The following is a 22,070-nucleotide window of genomic DNA, read 5'->3' as shown; positions in this document are numbered from 1 at the left end:
TGACGTCAGTGGCCTTGAGCTCTGCCTGTGGGAGGCTGACATCTACATCCAGTTTGGGAGCCTTGCGGTGGGCTTGGAGAAGACCACGCTGGGCACCTTGACTTTGGGCATGTGTATTTTCATGCCACCACCCTCAGCTTTGCCAGCAGCCACCTCCAGGCTGGCTTCAGCCTCAGGGCCCTGCAGGGCGACTTCGCCCTCCTGGCCTTTGCCCAGCGATACTTCGGCCTTGGGTAGGCTGACCTGCGCGTGGGGAGCTTTTGACTTTGGGCAGCTTGACGCTGGGCATCTTGAATCGGCCTTTCTCACCCTCTGCTGCTATGGCAGACGTCTCAACGGTCACCTCAACACCGGGCGCTTGGATGTCGGCCGAGGGCAGGGTCACGTCCACTTCGGCAGCTGCAGATGGTACTTGGACTTCAGGCTCCTTGAGGCTGACGTCCACCTCGGCAGCCACGGTGCCCTTGGCCTCTCTGCTGCTGGACCAGCCAAAGGAAGGCATGCCGAACTTGGGCATCTTGAACTTGCCGTCCTTGGTCTTGGCGACCTCCTTCTCTGGGACTTTGGCTTCTCCTTCAAGGCTAAGGGTGGCCTCGGGCGCCTCAGGTCGACGCTGGCCTGTGGTATGGTGACGTCGACGGAGGGCAGGCTGATGTCCACCTTGGGAGCTTTGATGTCAGCTTTGGGCATCTTGAGAGAGGGCTTCTCCAGCTTCAAGTCAGCACCTTCTATCTTGGCACCGGGGACCTCGGCTTTGAGGTCTAGCCCAGAGCCCTCCCCTGCGGCTGTCACAGTGGCAGAGGGGAGGGGTGACCTCTGCACTGGGCAGGCTGACCACAGCTGCAGGCACCTCGGCCTTGGGAGAGGATGCTGTGAATTTGGGCTTGTCAAACTTGGGCATCTTGAGCTTGCCTTTCAGGCCCGTGCCTTCCATCTCGATCTTGCCTTCGGCAGAGGCGCTTTGAGGTCTAGTCTGGTGCCTGCAGCTCAAGGGATCCTTCCACGGAGGGCAGCTTGATGTCAGGGGCCTCAATGCTGACGTCGGTGGCCTTGAGCTCTGCCTGCGGGAGACTGACGTCTGCGTCCAGTTTGGGAGCCTTGACGGTGGGCTTGGAGAAGACCACGCTGGGCACCTTGACTTTGGGCATGTGTATTTTCATGCCACCACCCTCAGCTTTGCCGGCAGCCAACCTCCAGGCTGGCTTCAGCCTCAGGGCCCTGCAGGGCGACTTCACCCTCCTGGCCTTTGCCCAGCGAGACCTCGGCCTTGGGCAGGCTGACCTGCACGTGGGGAGCTTTGACTTTGGGCAGCTTGACGCTGGGCATCTTGACGTCGGGCATCTTGATCGGCCTTTCTCACCCTCTGCTGCTATGGCAGACGTCTCAACGGTCACCTCAACACCGGGCGCTTGGATGTCAGCTGAGGGCAGGGTCATATCCACTTCGGCAGCTGCAGATGGTACTTGGACTTCAGGCTCCTTGAGGCTGACGTCCACCTCGGCGGCCACGGTGCCCTTGGCCTCTCTGCTGCTGACCAGCCAAAGGAAGGCATGCCGAACTTGGGCATCTTGAACTTGCCGTCCTTGGTCTTGGCGACCTCCTTCTCTGGGACTTTGGCTTCTCCTTCAAGGCTAAGGGTGGCCTCGGGCGCCTGCAGGTCGACGCTGGCCTGTGGTATGGTGACGTCGACGGAGGGCAGGCTGATGTCCACCTTGGGAGCTTTGATGTCAGCTTTGGGCATCTTGAGCTTGCCTTTCAGGCCCGTGCCTTCCATCTCAATCTTGCCTTCGGCAGAGGGCGCTTTGAGGTCTATGTCAGGCGCCTGCAGCTCAAGGGAGCCTTCGACGGAGGGCAGCTTGATGTCAGGGGTCTCAATGGTGACGTCAGTGGCCTTGAGCTCTGCCTGTGGGAGGCTGACATCTAATCCAGTTTGGGAGCCTTGACGGTGGGCTTGGAGAAGACACGCTGGGCACCTTGGACTTTGGGCATGTGTATTTTCATGCCACCACCCTCAGCTTTGCCAGCAGCCACCTCCAGGCTGGCTTCAGCCTCAGGGCCCTGCCAGGGCGACTTCGCCCTCCTGGCCTTTGCCCAGCGAGACTTCGGCCTTGGGTAGGCTGACCTGCGCGTGGGAGCTTTGACTTTGGGCAGCTTGACGCTGGGCATCTTGAATCGGCCTTTCTCACCCTCTGCTGCTATGGCAAGACGTCTCAACGGTCACCTCAACACCGGGCGCTTGGATGTCGGCCGAGGGCAGGGTCACGTCCACTTCGGCAGCTGCAGATGGTACTTGGACTTCAGGCTCCTTGAGGCTGACGTCCACCTCGGCAGCCACGGTGCCCTTGGCCTCTCTGCTGCTGGACCAGCCAAAGGAAGGCATGCCGAACTTGGGCATCTTGAACTTGCCGTCCTTGGTCTTGGCGACCTCCTTCTCTGGGACTTTGGCTTCTCCTTCAAGGCTAAAGGGTGGCCTCGGGCGCCTGCAGGTCGACGCTGGCCTGTGGTATGGTGACGTCGACGGAGGGCAGGCTGATGTCCACCTTGGGAGCTTTGATGTCAGCTTTGGGCATCTTGAGAGGAGGCTTCTCCAGCTTCAAGTCAGCACCTTCTATCTTGGCCACGGGGACCTCGGCTTTGAGGTCTAGCCCAGAGCCCTCCCCTGCGGCTGTCACAGTGGCAGAGGGGAGGGTGACCTCTGCACTGGGCAGGCTGACCACAGCTGCAGGCACCTCGGCCTTGGGAGAGGATGCTGTGAATTTGGGCTTGTCAAACTTGGGCATCTTGAGCTTGCCTTTCAGGCCCGTGCCTTCCATCTCGATCTTGCCTTCGGCAGAGGGCGCTTTGAGGTCTAAGTCTGGTGCCTGCAGCTCAAGGGATCCTTCGACGGAGGGCAGCTTGATGTCAGGGGCCTCAATGCTGACGTCGGTGGCCTTGAGCTCTGCCTGCGGGAGGCTGACGTCTGCGTCCAGTTTGGGAGCCTTGACGGTGGGCTTGGAGAAGACCACGCTGGGCACCTTGACTTTGGGCATGTGTATTTTCATGCCACCACCCTCAGCTTTGCCGGCAGCCACCTCCAGGCTGGCTTCAGCCTCAGGGCCCTGCAGGGCGACTTCACCCTCCTGGCCTTTGCCCAGCGAGACTTCGGCCTTGGGCAGGCTGACCTGCGCGTGGGGAGCTTTGACTTTGGGCAGCTTGACGCTGGGCATCTTGACGTCGGGCATCTTGAATCGGCCTTTCTCACCCTCTGCTGCTATGGCAGACGTCTCAACGGTCACCTCAACACCGGGCGCTTGGATGTCGGCTGAGGGCAGGGTCACGTCCACTTCGGCAGCTGCAGATGGTACTTGGACTTCAGGCTCCTTGAGGCTGACGTCCACCTCGGCAGCCACGGTGCCCTTGGCCTCTCTGCTGCTGGACCAGCCAAAGGAAGGCATGCCGAACTTGGGCATCTTGAACTTGCCGTCCTTGGTCTTGGCGAACTCCTTCTCTGGGACTTTGGCTTCTCCTTCAAGGCTAAGGGTGGCCTCGGGCGCCTGCAGGTCGACGCTGGCCTGGGGTATGGTGACGTCAACAGAGGGCAGGCTGATGTCCACCTTGGGAGCTTTGATGTCAGCTTTGGGCATCTTGAGCTTGCCTTTCAGGCCCGTGCCTTCCATCTCAATCTTGCCTTCGGCAGAGGGCGCTTTGAGGTCTATGTCAGGCGCCTGCAGCTCAAGGGAGCCTTCGACGGAGGGCAGCTTGATGTCAGGGGCCTCAATGGTGACGTCAGTGGCCTTGAGCTCTGCCTGTGGGAGGCTGACATCTACATCCAGTTTGGGAGCCTTGACGGTGGGCTTGGAGAAGACCACGCTGGGCACCTTGACTTTGGGCATGTGTATTTTCATGCCACCACCCTCAGCTTTGCCAGCAGCCACCTCCAGGCTGGCTTCAGCCTCAGGGCCCTGCAGCGAGATGTCGCCCTCCTGGCCTTTGCCCAGCGAGACTTCGGCCTTGGGCAGGCTGACCTGCGCGTGGGGAGCTTTGACTTTGGGCAGCTTGACGCTGGGCATCTTGAATCGGCCTTTCTCACCCTCTGCTGCTATGGCAGACGTCTCAACGGTCACCTCAACACCGGGCGCTTGGATGTCGGCCGAGGGCAGGGTCACGTCCACGTCACCAGAAGCTGGGGGCATGGTCACTTCAGGCTCCTTGAGGCTGACGTCCACCTCGGCAGCCACGGTGCCCTTGGCCTCTCTGCTGCTGGACCAGCCAAAGGAAGGCATGCCGAACTTGGGCATCTTGAACTTGCCGTCCTTGGTCTTGGCGACCTCCTTCTCTGGGACTTTGGCTTCTCCTTCAAGGCTAAGGGTGGCCTCGGGCGCCTGCAGGTCGACGCTGGCCTGTGGTATGGTGACGTCGACGGAGGGCAGGCTGATGTCCACCTTGGGAGCTTTGATGTCAGCTTTGGGCATCTTGAGCTTGCCTTTCAGGCCCGTGCCTTCCATCTCAATCTTGCCTTCGGCAGAGGGCGCTTTGAGGTCTATGTCAGGCGCCTGCAGCTCAAGGGAGCCTTCGACGGAGGGCAGCTTGACGTCAGGGGTCTCAATGGTGACGTCAGTGGCCTTGAGCTCTGCCTGTGGGAGGCTGACATCTACATCCAGTTTGGGAGCCTTGACGGTGGGCTTGGAGAAGACCACGCTGGGCACCTTGACTTTGGGCATGTGTATTTTCATGCCACCACCCTCAGCTTTGCCAGCAGCCACCTCCAGGCTGGCTTCAGCCTCAGGGCCCTGCAGGGCGACTTCGCCCTCCTGGCCTTTGCCCAGCGATACTTCGGCCTTGGGTAGGCTGACCTGCGCGTGGGGAGCTTTGACTTTGGGCAGCTTGACGCTGGGCATCTTGAATCGGCCTTTCTCACCCTCTGCTGCTATGGCAGACGTCTCAACGGTCACCTCAACACCGGGCGCTTGGATGTCGGCCGAGGGCAGGGTCACGTCCACTTCGGCAGCTGCAGATGGTACTTGGACTTCAGGCTCCTTGAGGCTGACGTCCACCTCGGCAGCCACGGTGCCCTTGGCCTCTCTGCTGCTGGACCAGCCAAAGGAAGGCATGCCGAACTTGGGCATCTTGAACTTGCCGTCCTTGGTCTTGGCGACCTCCTTCTCTGGGACTTTGGCTTCTCCTTCAAGGCTAAGGGTGGCCTCGGGCGCCTGCAGGTCGACGCTGGCCTGTGGTATGGTGACGTCGACGGAGGGCAGGCTGATGTCCACCTTGGGAGCTTTGATGTCAGCTTTGGGCATCTTGAGAGAGGGCTTCTCCAGCTTCAAGTCAGCACCTTCTATCTTGGCACCGGGGACCTCGGCTTTGAGGTCTAGCCCAGAGCCCTCCCCTGCGGCTGTCACAGTGGCAGAGGGGAGGGTGACCTCTGCACTGGGCAGGCTGACCACAGCTGCAGGCACCTCGGCCTTGGGAGAGGATGCTGTGAATTTGGGCTTGTCAAACTTGGGCATCTTGAGCTTGCCTTTCAGGCCCGTGCCTTCCATCTCGATCTTGCCTTCGGCAGAGGGCGCTTTGAGGTCTAAGTCTGGTGCCTGCAGCTCAAGGGATCCTTCCACGGAGGGCAGCTTGATGTCAGGGGCCTCAATGCTGACGTCGGTGGCCTTGAGCTCTGCCTGCGGGAGACTGACGTCTGCGTCCAGTTTGGGAGCCTTGACGGTGGGCTTGGAGAAGACCACGCTGGGCACCTTGACTTTGGGCATGTGTATTTTCATGCCACCACCCTCAGCTTTGCCGGCAGCCACCTCCAGGCTGGCTTCAGCCTCAGGGCCCTGCAGGGCGACTTCACCCTCCTGGCCTTTGCCCAGCGAGACCTCGGCCTTGGGCAGGCTGACCTGCACGTGGGGAGCTTTGACTTTGGGCAGCTTGACGCTGGGCATCTTGACGTCGGGCATCTTGAATCGGCCTTTCTCACCCTCTGCTGCTATGGCAGACGTCTCAACGGTCACCTCAACACCGGGCGCTTGGATGTCAGCTGAGGGCAGGGTCATATCCACTTCGGCAGCTGCAGATGGTACTTGGACTTCAGGCTCCTTGAGGCTGACGTCCACCTCGGCGGCCACGGTGCCCTTGGCCTCTCTGCTGCTGGACCAGCCAAAGGAAGGCATGCCGAACTTGGGCATCTTGAACTTGCCGTCCTTGGTCTTGGCGACCTCCTTCTCTGGGACTTTGGCTTCTCCTTCAAGGCTAAGGGTGGCCTCGGGCGCCTGCAGGTCGACGCTGGCCTGTGGTATGGTGACGTCGACGGAGGGCAGGCTGATGTCCACCTTGGGAGCTTTGATGTCAGCTTTGGGCATCTTGAGCTTGCCTTTCAGGCCCGTGCCTTCCATCTCAATCTTGCCTTCGGCAGAGGGCGCTTTGAGGTCTATGTCAGGCGCCTGCAGCTCAAGGGAGCCTTCGACGGAGGGCAGCTTGATGTCAGGGGTCTCAATGGTGACGTCAGTGGCCTTGAGCTCTGCCTGTGGGAGGCTGACATCTACATCCAGTTTGGGAGCCTTGACGGTGGGCTTGGAGAAGACCACGCTGGGCACCTTGACTTTGGGCATGTGTATTTTCATGCCACCACCCTCAGCTTTGCCAGCAGCCACCTCCAGGCTGGCTTCAGCCTCAGGGCCCTGCAGGGCGACTTCGCCCTCCTGGCCTTTGCCCAGCGAGACTTCGGCCTTGGGTAGGCTGACCTGCGCGTGGGGAGCTTTGACTTTGGGCAGCTTGACGCTGGGCATCTTGAATCGGCCTTTCTCACCCTCTGCTGCTATGGCAGACGTCTCAACGGTCACCTCAACACCGGGCGCTTGGATGTCGGCCGAGGGCAGGGTCACGTCCACTTCGGCAGCTGCAGATGGTACTTGGACTTCAGGCTCCTTGAGGCTGACGTCCACCTCGGCAGCCACGGTGCCCTTGGCCTCTCTGCTGCTGGACCAGCCAAAGGAAGGCATGCCGAACTTGGGCATCTTGAACTTGCCGTCCTTGGTCTTGGCGACCTCCTTCTCTGGGACTTTGGCTTCTCCTTCAAGGCTAAGGGTGGCCTCGGGCGCCTGCAGGTCGACGCTGGCCTGTGGTATGGTGACGTCGACGGAGGGCAGGCTGATGTCCACCTTGGGAGCTTTGATGTCAGCTTTGGGCATCTTGAGAGAGGGCTTCTCCAGCTTCAAGTCAGCACCTTCTATCTTGGCACCGGGGACCTCGGCTTTGAGGTCTAGCCCAGAGCCCTCCCCTGCGGCTGTCACAGTGGCAGAGGGGAGGGTGACCTCTGCACTGGGCAGGCTGACCACAGCTGCAGGCACCTCGGCCTTGGGAGAGGATGCTGTGAATTTGGGCTTGTCAAACTTGGGCATCTTGAGCTTGCCTTTCAGGCCCGTGCCTTCCATCTCGATCTTGCCTTCGGCAGAGGGCGCTTTGAGGTCTAAGTCTGGTGCCTGCAGCTCAAGGGATCCTTCGACGGAGGGCAGCTTGATGTCAGGGGCCTCAATGCTGACGTCGGTGGCCTTGAGCTCTGCCTGCGGGAGGCTGACGTCTGCGTCCAGTTTGGGAGCCTTGACGGTGGGCTTGGAGAAGACCACGCTGGGCACCTTGACTTTGGGCATGTGTATTTTCATGCCACCACCCTCAGCTTTGCCGGCAGCCACCTCCAGGCTGGCTTCAGCCTCAGGGCCCTGCAGGGCGACTTCACCCTCCTGGCCTTTGCCCAGCGAGACTTCGGCCTTGGGCAGGCTGACCTGCGCGTGGGGAGCTTTGACTTTGGGCAGCTTGACGCTGGGCATCTTGACGTCGGGCATCTTGAATCGGCCTTTCTCACCCTCTGCTGCTATGGCAGACGTCTCAACGGTCACCTCAACACCGGGCGCTTGGATGTCGGCTGAGGGCAGGGTCACGTCCACTTCGGCAGCTGCAGATGGTACTTGGACTTCAGGCTCCTTGAGGCTGACGTCCACCTCGGCAGCCACGGTGCCCTTGGCCTCTCTGCTGCTGGACCAGCCAAAGGAAGGCATGCCGAACTTGGGCATCTTGAACTTGCCGTCCTTGGTCTTGGCGAACTCCTTCTCTGGGACTTTGGCTTCTCCTTCAAGGCTAAGGGTGGCCTCGGGCGCCTGCAGGTCGACGCTGGCCTGGGGTATGGTGACGTCAACAGAGGGCAGGCTGATGTCCACCTTGGGAGCTTTGATGTCAGCTTTGGGCATCTTGAGCTTGCCTTTCAGGCCCGTGCCTTCCATCTCAATCTTGCCTTCGGCAGAGGGCGCTTTGAGGTCTATGTCAGGCGCCTGCAGCTCAAGGGAGCCTTCGACGGAGGGCAGCTTGATGTCAGGGGCCTCAATGGTGACGTCAGTGGCCTTGAGCTCTGCCTGTGGGAGGCTGACATCTACATCCAGTTTGGGAGCCTTGACGGTGGGCTTGGAGAAGACCACGCTGGGCACCTTGACTTTGGGCATGTGTATTTTCATGCCACCACCCTCAGCTTTGCCAGCAGCCACCTCCAGGCTGGCTTCAGCCTCAGGGCCCTGCAGCGAGATGTCGCCCTCCTGGCCTTTGCCCAGCGAGACTTCGGCCTTGGGCAGGCTGACCTGCGCGTGGGGAGCTTTGACTTTGGGCAGCTTGACGCTGGGCATCTTGAATCGGCCTTTCTCACCCTCTGCTGCTATGGCAGACGTCTCAACGGTCACCTCAACACCGGGCGCTTGGATGTCGGCCGAGGGCAGGGTCACGTCCACGTCACCAGAAGCTGGGGGCATGGTCACTTCAGGCTCCTTGAGGCTGACGTCCACCTCGGCAGCCACGGTGCCCTTGGCCTCTCTGCTGCTGGACCAGCCAAAGGAAGGCATGCCGAACTTGGGCATCTTGAACTTGCCGTCCTTGGTCTTGGCGACCTCCTTCTCTGGGACTTTGGCTTCTCCTTCAAGGCTAAGGGTGGCCTCGGGCGCCTGCAGGTCGACGCTGGCCTGTGGTATGGTGACGTCGACGGAGGGCAGGCTGATGTCCACCTTGGGAGCTTTGATGTCAGCTTTGGGCATCTTGAGCTTGCCTTTCAGGCCCGTGCCTTCCATCTCAATCTTGCCTTCGGCAGAGGGCGCTTTGAGGTCTATGTCAGGCGCCTGCAGCTCAAGGGAGCCTTCGACGGAGGGCAGCTTGACGTCAGGGGTCTCAATGGTGACGTCAGTGGCCTTGAGCTCTGCCTGTGGGAGGCTGACATCTACATCCAGTTTGGGAGCCTTGACGGTGGGCTTGGAGAAGACCACGCTGGGCACCTTGACTTTGGGCATGTGTATTTTCATGCCACCACCCTCAGCTTTGCCAGCAGCCACCTCCAGGCTGGCTTCAGCCTCAGGGCCCTGCAGGGCGACTTCGCCCTCCTGGCCTTTGCCCAGCGATACTTCGGCCTTGGGTAGGCTGACCTGCGCGTGGGGAGCTTTGACTTTGGGCAGCTTGACGCTGGGCATCTTGAATCGGCCTTTCTCACCCTCTGCTGCTATGGCAGACGTCTCAACGGTCACCTCAACACCGGGCGCTTGGATGTCGGCCGAGGGCAGGGTCACGTCCACTTCGGCAGCTGCAGATGGTACTTGGACTTCAGGCTCCTTGAGGCTGACGTCCACCTCGGCAGCCACGGTGCCCTTGGCCTCTCTGCTGCTGGACCAGCCAAAGGAAGGCATGCCGAACTTGGGCATCTTGAACTTGCCGTCCTTGGTCTTGGCGAACTCCTTCTCTGGGACTTTGGCTTCTCCTTCAAGGCTAAGGGTGGCCTCGGGCGCCTGCAGGTCGACGCTGGCCTGTGGTATGGTGACGTCGACGGAGGGCAGGCTGATGTCCACCTTGGGAGCTTTGATGTCAGCTTTGGGCATCTTGAGAGAGGGCTTCTCCAGCTTCAAGTCAGCACCTTCTATCTTGGCACCGGGGACCTCGGCTTTGAGGTCTAGCCCAGAGCCCTCCCCTGCGGCTGTCACAGTGGCAGAGGGGAGGGTGACCTCTGCACTGGGCAGGCTGACCACAGCTGCAGGCACCTCGGCCTTGGGAGAGGATGCTGTGAATTTGGGCTTGTCAAACTTGGGCATCTTGAGCTTGCCTTTCAGGCCCGTGCCTTCCATCTCGATCTTGCCTTCGGCAGAGGGCGCTTTGAGGTCTAAGTCTGGTGCCTGCAGCTCAAGGGATCCTTCCACGGAGGGCAGCTTGATGTCAGGGGCCTCAATGCTGACGTCGGTGGCCTTGAGCTCTGCCTGCGGGAGACTGACGTCTGCGTCCAGTTTGGGAGCCTTGACGGTGGGCTTGGAGAAGACCACGCTGGGCACCTTGACTTTGGGCATGTGTATTTTCATGCCACCACCCTCAGCTTTGCCGGCAGCCACCTCCAGGCTGGCTTCAGCCTCAGGGCCCTGCAGGGCGACTTCACCCTCCTGGCCTTTGCCCAGCGAGACCTCGGCCTTGGGCAGGCTGACCTGCACGTGGGGAGCTTTGACTTTGGGCAGCTTGACGCTGGGCATCTTGACGTCGGGCATCTTGAATCGGCCTTTCTCACCCTCTGCTGCTATGGCAGACGTCTCAACGGTCACCTCAACACCGGGCGCTTGGATGTCAGCTGAGGGCAGGGTCATATCCACTTCGGCAGCTGCAGATGGTACTTGGACTTCAGGCTCCTTGAGGCTGACGTCCACCTCGGCGGCCACGGTGCCCTTGGCCTCTCTGCTGCTGGACCAGCCAAAGGAAGGCATGCCGAACTTGGGCATCTTGAACTTGCCGTCCTTGGTCTTGGCGACCTCCTTCTCTGGGACTTTGGCTTCTCCTTCAAGGCTAAGGGTGGCCTCGGGCGCCTGCAGGTCGACGCTGGCCTGTGGTATGGTGACGTCGACGGAGGGCAGGCTGATGTCCACCTTGGGAGCTTTGATGTCAGCTTTGGGCATCTTGAGCTTGCCTTTCAGGCCCGTGCCTTCCATCTCAATCTTGCCTTCGGCAGAGGGCGCTTTGAGGTCTATGTCAGGCGCCTGCAGCTCAAGGGAGCCTTCGACGGAGGGCAGCTTGATGTCAGGGGTCTCAATGGTGACGTCAGTGGCCTTGAGCTCTGCCTGTGGGAGGCTGACATCTACATCCAGTTTGGGAGCCTTGACGGTGGGCTTGGAGAAGACCACGCTGGGCACCTTGACTTTGGGCATGTGTATTTTCATGCCACCACCCTCAGCTTTGCCAGCAGCCACCTCCAGGCTGGCTTCAGCCTCAGGGCCCTGCAGGGCGACTTCGCCCTCCTGGCCTTTGCCCAGCGAGACTTCGGCCTTGGGTAGGCTGACCTGCGCGTGGGGAGCTTTGACTTTGGGCAGCTTGACGCTGGGCATCTTGAATCGGCCTTTCTCACCCTCTGCTGCTATGGCAGACGTCTCAACGGTCACCTCAACACCGGGCGCTTGGATGTCGGCCGAGGGCAGGGTCACGTCCACTTCGGCAGCTGCAGATGGTACTTGGACTTCAGGCTCCTTGAGGCTGACGTCCACCTCGGCAGCCACGGTGCCCTTGGCCTCTCTGCTGCTGGACCAGCCAAAGGAAGGCATGCCGAACTTGGGCATCTTGAACTTGCCGTCCTTGGTCTTGGCGACCTCCTTCTCTGGGACTTTGGCTTCTCCTTCAAGGCTAAGGGTGGCCTCGGGCGCCTCCAGGTCGACGCTGGCCTGTGGTATGGTGACGTCGACGGAGGGCAGGCTGATGTCCACCTTGGGAGCTTTGATGTCAGCTTTGGGCATCTTGAGAGAGGGCTTCTCCAGCTTCAAGTCAGCACCTTCTATCTTGGCACCGGGGACCTCGGCTTTGAGGTCTAGCCCAGAGCCCTCCCCTGCGGCTGTCACAGTGGCAGAGGGGAGGGTGACCTCTGCACTGGGCAGGCTGACCACAGCTGCAGGCACCTCGGCCTTGGGAGAGGATGCTGTGAATTTGGGCTTGTCAAACTTGGGCATCTTGAGCTTGCCTTTCAGGCCCGTGCCTTCCATCTCGATCTTGCCTTCGGCAGAGGGCGCTTTGAGGTCTAAGTCTGGTGCCTGCAGCTCAAGGGATCCTTCGACGGAGGGCAGCTTGATGTCAGGGGCCTCAATGCTGACGTCGGTGGCCTTGAGCTCTGCCTGCGGGAGGCTGACGTCTGCGTCCAGTTTGGGAGCCTTGACGGTGGGCTTGGAGAAGACCACGCTGGGCACCTTGACTTTGGGCATGTGTATTTTCATGCCACCACCCTCAGCTTTGCCGGCAGCCACCTCCAGGCTGGCTTCAGCCTCAGGGCCCTGCAGGGCGACTTCACCCTCCTGGCCTTTGCCCAGCGAGACTTCGGCCTTGGGCAGGCTGACCTGCGCGTGGGGAGCTTTGACTTTGGGCAGCTTGACGCTGGGCATCTTGACGTCGGGCATCTTGAATCGGCCTTTCTCACCCTCTGCTGCTATGGCAGACGTCTCAACGGTCACCTCAACACCGGGCGCTTGGATGTCGGCTGAGGGCAGGGTCATATCCACTTCGGCAGCTGCAGATGGTACTTGGACTTCAGGCTCCTTGAAGCTGACGTCCACCTCTGCAGCCACGGTGCCCTTGGCCTCTCTGCTGCTGGACCAGCCAAAGGAAGGCATGCCGAACTTGGGCATCTTGAACTTGCCGTCCTTGGTCTTGGCGACCTCCTTCTCTGGGACTTTGGCTTCTCCTTCAAGGCTAAGGGTGGCCTCGGGCGCCTGCAGGTCGACGCTGGCCTGGGGTATGGTGACGTCGACGGAGGGCAGGCTGATGTCCACCTTGGGAGCTTTGATGTCAGCTTTGGGCATCTTGAGCTTGCCTTTCAGGCCCGTGCCTTCCATCTCAATCTTGCCTTCGGCAGAGGGCGCTTTGAGGTCTATGTCAGGCGCCTGCAGCTCAAGGGAGCCTTCGACGGAGGGCAGCTTGATGTCAGGGGTCTCAATGGTGACGTCAGTGGCCTTGAGCTCTGCCTGTGGGAGGCTGACATCTACATCCAGTTTGGGAGCCTTGACGGTGGGCTTGGAGAAGACCACGCTGGGCACCTTGACTTTGGGCATGTGTATTTTCATGCCACCACCCTCAGCTTTGCCAGCAGCCACCTCCAGGCTGGCTTCAGCCTCAGGGCCCTGCAGGGCGACTTCGCCCTCCTGGCCTTTGCCCAGCGAGACTTCGGCCTTGGGTAGGCTGACCTGCGCGTGGGGAGCTTTGACTTTGGGCAGCTTGACGCTGGGCATCTTGAATCGGCCTTTCTCACCCTCTGCTGCTATGGCAGACGTCTCAACGGTCACCTCAACACCGGGCGCTTGGATGTCGGCCGAGGGCAGGGTCACGTCCACTTCGGCAGCTGCAGATGGTACTTGGACTTCAGGCTCCTTGAGGCTGACGTCCACCTCGGCAGCCACGGTGCCCTTGGCCTCTCTGCTGCTGGACCAGCCAAAGGAAGGCATGCCGAACTTGGGCATCTTGAACTTGCCGTCCTTGGTCTTGGCGACCTCCTTCTCTGGGACTTTGGCTTCTCCTTCAAGGCTAAGGGTGGCCTCGGGCACCTGCAGGTCGACGCTGGCCTGTGGTATGGTGACGTCGACGGAGGGCAGGCTGATGTCCACCTTGGGAGCTTTGATGTCAGCTTTGGGCATCTTGAGAGAGGGCTTCTCCAGCTTCAAGTCAGCACCTTCTATCTTGGCACCGGGGACCTCGGCTTTGAGGTCTAGCCCAGAGCCCTCCCCTGCGGCTGTCACAGTGGCAGAGGGGAGGGTGACCTCTGCACTGGGCAAGCTGACCACAGCTGCAGGCACCTCGGCCTTGGGAGAGGATGCTGTGAATTTGGGCTTGTCAAACTTGGGCATCTTGAGCTTGCCTTTCAGGCCCGTGCCTTCCATCTCGATCTTGCCTTCGGCAGAGGGCGCTTTGAGGTCTAAGTCTGGTGCCTGCAGCTCAAGGGATCCTTCCACGGAGGGCAGCTTGATGTCAGGGGCCTCAATGCTGACGTCGGTGGCCTTGAGCTCTGCCTGCGGGAGACTGACGTCTGCGTCCAGTTTGGGAGCCTTGACGGTGGGCTTGGAGAAGACCACGCTGGGCACCTTGACTTTGGGCATGTGTATTTTCATGCCACCGCCCTCAGCTTTGCCGGCAGCCACCTCCAGGCTGGCTTCAGCCTCAGGGCCCTGCAGCGAGATGTCGCCCTCCTGGCCTTTGCCCAGCGAGACCTCGGCCTTGGGCAGGCTGACCTGCACGTGGGGAGCTTTGACTTTGGGCAGCCTGACGCTGGGCATCTTGACGTCGGGCATCTTGAATCGGCCTTTCTCACCCTCTGCTGCTATGGCAGACGTCTCAACGGTCACCTCAACACCGGGCGCTTGGATGTCAGCTGAGGGCAGGGTCATATCCACTTCGGCAGCTGCAGATGGTACTTGGACTTCAGGCTCCTTGAGGCTGACGTCCACCTCGGCAGCCACGGTGCCCTTGGCCTCTCTGCTGCTGGACCAGCCAAAGGAAGGCATGCCGAACTTGGGCATCTTGAACTTGCCGTCCTTGGTCTTGGCGACCTCCTTCTCTGGGACTTTGGCTTCTCCTTCAAGGCTAAGGGTGGCCTCGGGCGCCTGCAGGTCGACGCTGGCCTGTGGTATGGTGACGTCGACGGAGGGCAGGCTGATGTCCACCTTGGGAGCTTTGATGTCAGCTTTGGGCATCTTGAGAGAGGGCTTCTCCAGCTTCAAGTCAGCACCTTCTATCTTGGCACCGGGGACCTCGGCTTTGAGGTCTAGCCCAGAGCCCTCCCCTGCGGCTGTCACAGTGGCAGAGGGGAGGGTGACCTCTGCACTGGGCAAGCTGACCACAGCTGCAGGCACCTCGGCCTTGGGAGAGGATGCTGTGAATTTGGGCTTGTCAAACTTGGGCATCTTGAGCTTGCCTTTCAGGCCCGTGCCTTCCATCTCGATCTTGCCTTCGGCAGAGGGCGCTTTGAGGTCTAAGTCTGGTGCCTGCAGCTCAAGGGATCCTTCGACAGAGGGCAGCTTGATGTCAGGGGCCTCAATGCTGACGTCGGTGGCCTTGAGCTCTGCCTGCGGGAGGCTGACGTCTGCGTCCAGTTTGGGAGCCTTGACGGTGGGCTTGGAGAAGACCACGCCGGGCACCTTGACTTTGGGCATGTGTATTTTCATGCCACCGCCCTCAGCTTTGCTGGCAGCCACCTCCAGGCTGGCTTCAGCCTCAGGGCCCTGCAGCGAGATGTCGCCCTCCTGGCCTTTGCCCAGCGAGACCTCGGCCTTGGACAGGCTGACCTGCGCGTGGGGAGCTTTGACTTTGGGCAGCTTGACGCTGGGCATCTTGACGTCGGGCATCTTGAATCGGCCTTTCTCACCCTCTGCTGCTATGGCAGACGTCTCAACGGTCACCTCAACACCGGGCGCTTGGATGTCAGCTGAGGGCAGGGTCATATCCACTTCGGCAGCTGCAGATGGTACTTGGACTTCAGGCTCCTTGAAGCTGACGTCCACCTCGGCAGCCACGGTGCCCTTGGCCTCTCTGCTGCTGGACCAGCCAAAGGAAGGCATGCCGAACTTGGGCATCTTGAACTTGCCGTCCTTGGTCTTGGCGACCTCCTTCTCTGGGACTTTGGCTTCTCCTTCAAGGCTAAGGGCGGCCTCGGGCGCCTCCAGGTCGACGCTGGCCTGTGGTATGGTGACGTCGATGGAGGGCAGGCTGATGTCCACCTTGGGAGCTTTGATGTCAGCTTTGGGCATCTTGAGCTTGCCTTTCAGGCCCGTGCCTTCCATCTCGATCTTGCCTTCGGCAGAGGGCGCTTTGAGGTCTATGTCAGGCGCCTGCAGCTCAAGGGAGCCTTCGACGGAGGGCAGCTTGATGTCAGGGGTCTCAATGGTGACGTCAGTGGCCTTGAGCTCTGCCTGTGGGAGGCTGACATCTACATCCAGTTTGGGAGCCTTGACGGTGGGCTTGGAGAAGACCACGCTGGGCACCTTGACTTTGGGCATGTGTATTTTCATGCCACCACCCTCAGCTTTGCCAGCAGCCACCTCCAGGCTGGCTTCAGCCTCAGGGCCCTGCAGGGCGACTTCACCCTCCTGGCCTTTGCCCAGCGAGACTTCGGCCTTGGGCAGGCTGACCTGCGCGTGGGGAGCTTTGACTTTGGGCAGCTTGACGCTGGGCATCTTGAATCGGCCTTTCTCACCCTCTGCTGCTATGGCAGACGTCTCAACGGTCACCTCAACACCGGGAGCTTGGATGTCGGCCGAGGGCAGGGTCATGTCCACTTCGGCAGCTGCAGATGGTACTTGGACTTCAGGCTCCTTGAGGCTGACATCCACCTCGGCAGCCACGGTGCCCTTGGCCTCTCTGCTGCTGGACCAGCCAAAGGAAGGCATGCCGAACTTGGGCATCTTGAACTTGCCGTCCTTGGTCTTGGCGACCTCCTTCTCTGGGACTTTGGCTTCTCCTTCAAGGCTAAGGGTGGCCTCGAGTGCCTGCAGGTCAGCACTAGCCTGTGGTATGGTGACGTCGACGGTGGGCAGGCTGATGTCCACCTTGGGAGCTTTGATGTCAGATGGTTTAATTTCCATAATTTCATCTTCTCTTGTTTTACTCAATTCTCCCTTCTGTGTTTCAGTATCAATTTTTGAAGTCAATATTTTTCCTGTTGTGTCTTCTTTGTTAATTTCTTTCAGGGACGTTTTTATTGTTTTTTTCGGACTTGGCAACTGTTTTTTTGTGTTTTCTTTTATGTCGTTTTGATCTGTTTTTCCTTTGGATATCCCTATCTGCATTTCTTCACTTGGAACTGTTATTTCTGCTGTTTGTTCCCTTTCCTGAAGTCCTCCTGCGATTTCTGTGGTTTGCAGTTGTCCTTCTCTTTCATGTATCTGTTCTTCAAGTTGGGTCCTTTCTTCCTTTGTAGTTGACCAGGTAAATGCAGGGAATTTTAACTTTGGAATTCTGAATTTGCTTTCTTTTCCCTCTATATCTTTTTCTCCTGTCTTCATTCCACCTTCTATGTTTAAAGCTTTGTCATTTGTGGGCATACCATCCTCCTCTATTCCTTCCTTTTTTACCCTATCTTCTGTGTCTGCTCTCGATTCTTCTCTTGTTATTTTCATGTCAGTTCTAGGTGTTTTGGCCACTTTGAATGATGGCATTTGTATTTTCGAAGTAGACACTTCTGATTCTGCATCTGGCATAAGAGTTTTCATATTGAAATTCCTGCTGTCCTCTGAAGTCTTATCACCTCCCTGTTTGATGGTCTCAGTCTCTGTCTCTTTTCTAGTGGTCACTGAAATTCCATAATTTATTTTCTCAATATTTAATATTTGTGTTTCTCCTGTTTCCAGTGTGTCAGATGTCTGTAGTTCTGCTTTAGCAGTGCCTATTTCTAGGCCTCTTACCTGTACAGGTCCCTTAGCTGTGTGATCCATCAAGTCTATGTTAATTCCACTTTCTGCATCTTTTTTATCTGCTGTTCCTTTCTGTTTCTTTTTTCGGGATTTTGTTGAGGCTTGTGGTGATTTTTTGGTTGGGCTTACTTTCAGATCAGCTGTTTCTAAACTGGGCTTTGGTATCTCTGTTTTTATGTCTGGTACTTCAGGTACACTAAATTTTGATGTTGCTTCCTTGTCTTTTTTAATGCTTATTTCAACTTCAGGGCATTGTCTTACATGAGATGGAATGCCATTTTTCATTTCTTTTAAGTCTTTTGTTAAAGTTTCATGTCCCTCCCCTGTTTTCATTTCATAACCAGAAGATGTGGTATACTCAACAGTTAAGATTTCAGGATTTTCCAGGCTTATATCATCTGTATATATTTTTTCGCTTTCAGAGATCAATGTAGTTTTTATTTCCTTTTTTTTCTTCTCCTGTGGTTCTGGTTTGGATCTGTGCATTCTGAATCCAATGCTAGGGAACTTCAGCTTCCTTTGGCTTCCTTTTTTCTCTTTGATATGGACTTCTTGTGGATATTGAGACTCTGTGTCTGTGCTTGTAGGGGAAATATCCTGTATAGCAGGCTCATACGCATCTGATGTACTGTGAGATCTTCTGTGCCTTAGTATCTTTTTATTTTTAATTGATTGAAATTTTGGCCATGATAATCTATCTTTTTTAGGTCTCTTACTTCTTCCTACCCTTTGGCTTACAATTAATGTTTCCCTGTCTTCTTCTGAAATGGCTTTTCCTGAGACATGCAGTGTTTCTTCAGGAATGCTCTCTCTGAGTTCTTTTTCCTAAAAGAACAAATAGTAGTCAGAAGATTAGAAGTAATCTAAACATAGGTGCAACAGGAAAAAAAACCCAAAACTATAAAATATGTAGAAAAATGGTTTTTTATTACTAGTATCTACTTGTTATAAGTAGATTATGTAAGATTATATAAATATGCAATGTCAGGCAGAAATTACATAAAACAAATGGACTGTAATATATGGATTTCTGAAGATTTTGATTCCTTGCAAAACACTGGAGTAAACAGAGGTTTCTAGATATAAATATATATATATGTCTGTACAAATATATGTTATATATAGTATTTATATATGTATGTGAACAAAAATTATTTTGATGTACGCTTATGAAGAGATCATAGGTCTATCAAAATATCAGTGGTTAGACACATTTTTTTAAACAGAAAATCTTACAGAGGAGCTTTGGATAAAAAATGTTTACTGACCTTTTACATTTTTGAACATACTGAATGTAAGTACTACAGAGATTACCCAAGTCTGTTTCATCAGTGGACAATTAACAATAATAAATGCTGATTCATTAAAGAATGTTTTTATACCCTAACACAAGATTGTGGATTTATGTAAAATCTATAGTCTCACTCAAAATATTTTAAAAGCTGCAAATATTGTGTGGGATTTTTTTTTTAAATCATGAATATTCGTGCTAGTAGCTTTAAACACATGTCTAAGTCTTAAGAAGACACAAGTGTGTGTTTTCTGATTTATTTCCACACCACATTACTCTAGTTTGTTACCCAAACTTTGTAAACTAATCAGATATCTACCTGGCCTATCCTTTCCTTTTTGTGCTGGGCTGCAGAGTGTTCCACATCTTCTTGCACAGCAATTTTTCTTTTGAGGCTGAATTGGACTCTGTATGGCTCAGAATATTGGAGAATCTTGAGTGCATCTTCATATTTGATATTATCGAAAAATATTGTAGCACTTAGAAGCTGATCACCTGCAAGTGGAATAACACACATTTTTAATTACTTTGTGTTTCCTTAAAGTTTTTTTTTTTCATTTTAGTTTTGTATATACTACTTTCTACGTGCCTTTTTCACTGTTCCAGTGAAAACTGATTTTTTTAATGGTATACAAAAAAAACCTCATCACATTTCATTAGTGTTCAAGCAAGTGGTCTTAGAAATTATTAATATCGACAGGTTAAGCTCACAAGTAACATTAGCTGGCTTGAAATCTATTATTTCTGATACCTAAAGAGATGGCAGATTGCACAGCTACAAATCTCATTATTTAAAGATACAGAATAAAATCGAAACAAAGTAAAAAAGTTCAGACTGTACCTTCTTTAAGACTAAATATTTTTGAAGCAGGAGATTCCTTAAGTACTTTTTTAATAAATATTCCTTCATTTCCTCCACCTTTCACACTAAAACCACTAGCACCAGCTTCCACTTCTGTTTTCAGGGTCACTTCCATTGTCTCCTAGAGATAGAAAAAGACGTGAATTTATCATTTTTATTCATTCGTATTAAAGGGTTTCAAAAAAATATTCTCCTCAGGTATATTTTCAATATCTCAAGAAAGATTATCCAAAACAGAGAATATACTTACTCAGTGTGTTTTTGATTCTGTTCTAAATTAGAATTAAGCACATGTGTTAGGGTTATGTTGGATCAGGGCCATAGGGAAAACAGGTTATAATTTTAAAATGTGAAACATATGGAAACTTTTAGGGCTGAAAGACTATTTTCTGTAAAGATGTTAACTACTTGAATTAAAGTCAATGGGCCAGAAACGTCAGAGTAAGAGCTAATGCTGTACTGCAATCAAATCAGAGAAGGTTAAAGAAAGAATTCTAAAAAGAATTATGGAAGAACCTCAAATAGGACAAATAAATGTTCATGTCTGTGCCACAACTCAGCCATTCATGAAGCTCCCGGTCAAAACAAGTCCAAAGACTTTGCCCATTTGTCCTTCCTTCTGTCCACCCATTCATATCTTTGTGTAATAACAAACTTTACTATTTACAAGGCTCATAATTAAAATTATGGAGTTCTTTTAGACTGACCTGTGGATGACTCTGTTTTGATTTGTCTGTAGAATGTTTTTTGTTTTCTTCTTGACGCTGAAAAATAATTTTTAATTATTTAATGTTCAGAAGTCATGGTGTTATTAAGTACAATGAAAGTCAGTTAAAATTCCTGATTTAGACTAGGAACTAAGGCTGGCTTCAATGGCAACAGAGCAGAATCAGAATCAAGTACAATGTACAACATGAATGATTTAACTATACTATAACTATTCCCAGTAGTAACTTAGATGCCAAGGCGTCCCTTCATTGTACCAAAATTTGCATTAAATCCATGTAAGAGACCAAATGTCTCGATATTGGAAGCTTGTCAGTGTTCTAATGTAGCACATTGTTCATGCTTTCAATTTTGTAAATATACCTTTTTTTTCACTTATTCAACTTCAGCATGAATTTCAAACTGTTGCCTACTTAACACGGCTTAGTAATTAAATCTCTAACTTTGAATAACCAAGAGGAATAGGTAATTTTGAAATACTTATTAGTTAGGTTCAAGTCAATTAGGTATTCTAACAGGAAAAGCACTGTAATTTCTTTATGCTCTCTGCCTTGTATCCTTCACAGGATTAAGTCAAATGCATTTTCTTGCCGAGAAACAAGAACATGGTCAGCAAGAACAGCACAAAATAAAACCATCAATGAACATAGATGCAGTTTTGGTGGGGGCAGGGAGTCAATATTGCTGCAATTCTATGACATGTGACTCTCTGCTACTTGTGGGAGCTAAAGCCGCCTTGAATCAACTTGATAATGCCATGCCTACATGAAAATTCAATGTCTTGCCTTTAAATAGTCTTCTTCTATGGGATACTCATAAACTGGAGAGGATCCCTGTGGCCTTGGACGAATGTCTTCTACTGCCACTTCATTAACCTGTGGAAAAGATATGAGGGGTGGTTAAGGAACATCCACCATTAAACAGAGACACATTTTTTAAGGAGTGTTTCTCTAGTTATGCATAGTGTCCTTCTGAGTAAAAATCTTTCATTAGTGATGGTGGATAAAAAATAACCAGTAACTTTTTTTAGCTCAAGGACAAATACAGTTCTCATGTTAAAGCACTCAAAACCACAAGGGACAGAATTCTGAGAGACAAAAACCAGTGATATGCTTATTTTAATTTTCTTTATGTATTGTATGCATCTACAGATTGAACAGACTGAAAACAGATCAATTAGGAATGATTGAAAAAGAAAAAAACCATCCCTTTCCTGCTCTATTTGCACACCTAAACTTGGCATCCAATGGCGTCAAACTTTATTGCCTTCTATAAGCAAGCAAACCATGGAAAAGTCCCAGGAGGAATTTCTGCTGACAAGCACTTGGCATTCTTCCTTCTGCAGTCAGACAATAGGGAACCTAAACTGTCTAAATCTTTAAAGAAAAGTTACTGTAGTTAACAGCCATGTAATAGTTTGCTAAGTCTTGGTAGTAACTTATGCCAATGAACCATGGCAAAAAGCAGATGCCTTTACACTGAAACATCTTTCTGAGCTGGCAGGACAATCCCAAGCTGAAATACAACATTTTTAATGGGAAGGAAAATCATCAACAAAGTATTTAAGATCCCATTTTGCCAAACTGTCATCACAGAAAAATTCAACTCTAAAAAACTCACGGAATCTTCATCCTCTGCATCTGCATCGGCATCGGCATCTCCCGGGGGCTCGGCTGGTCTCAGCTGTCGTCCAGAACCTGAAAGCAGCACACAGGTTGTTGGTGCCTGCAGGATCCACACAGAGCACAGAGCAGTCACCTAGCAAGCTGAAACCCTCTGCAGCAGCATGGCA

The 22,070-nt window shown here is 54.3% G+C and overlaps 1 protein-coding gene and 1 pseudogene across 2 annotated transcripts in view; both read right to left on the bottom strand.

Moving 5' to 3' along the window:
- Window positions 1-1,436, bottom strand: part of LOC310910890 — a 3,631-nt pseudogene extending 2,195 nt beyond the window's left edge. Inside the window, exon 1 of the transcript in view lies at window positions 5-1,436. The product of the transcript in view is annotated as an uncharacterized misc_RNA (transcript). The remainder of the gene's footprint in view (window positions 1-4) is intronic.
- Window positions 1-22,070, bottom strand: part of LOC310910247 (uncharacterized protein) — a gene marked incomplete at its 5' end in the record, with an annotated part of 93,471 nt that overhangs the window by 24,315 nt on the left and 47,086 nt on the right. The window contains 11 exons of the mRNA XM_083862699.1: window positions 5,034-5,984; window positions 6,813-8,183; window positions 9,840-10,892; window positions 11,721-12,713; window positions 13,542-15,707; window positions 16,536-18,224; window positions 19,010-19,185; window positions 19,532-19,673; window positions 20,260-20,316; window positions 21,064-21,153; window positions 21,899-21,975. Coding sequence (XP_083718825.1) covers window positions 5,034-5,984; window positions 6,813-8,183; window positions 9,840-10,892; window positions 11,721-12,713; window positions 13,542-15,707; window positions 16,536-18,224; window positions 19,010-19,185; window positions 19,532-19,673; window positions 20,260-20,316; window positions 21,064-21,153; window positions 21,899-21,975 — 8,765 coding nt within the window. The remainder of the gene's footprint in view (window positions 1-5,033; window positions 5,985-6,812; window positions 8,184-9,839; window positions 10,893-11,720; window positions 12,714-13,541; window positions 15,708-16,535; window positions 18,225-19,009; window positions 19,186-19,531; window positions 19,674-20,259; window positions 20,317-21,063; window positions 21,154-21,898; window positions 21,976-22,070) is intronic.

Source organism: Zosterops lateralis, assembly GCF_965231275.1.
Source record: "Zosterops lateralis genome assembly, chromosome: 6".
Classification (NCBI taxonomy): Eukaryota; Metazoa; Chordata; class Aves; order Passeriformes; family Zosteropidae; genus Zosterops; species Zosterops lateralis.
Note: the sequence above shows the minus strand (reverse complement) of the source record. Positions and strands in the feature narration are given on the sequence as shown.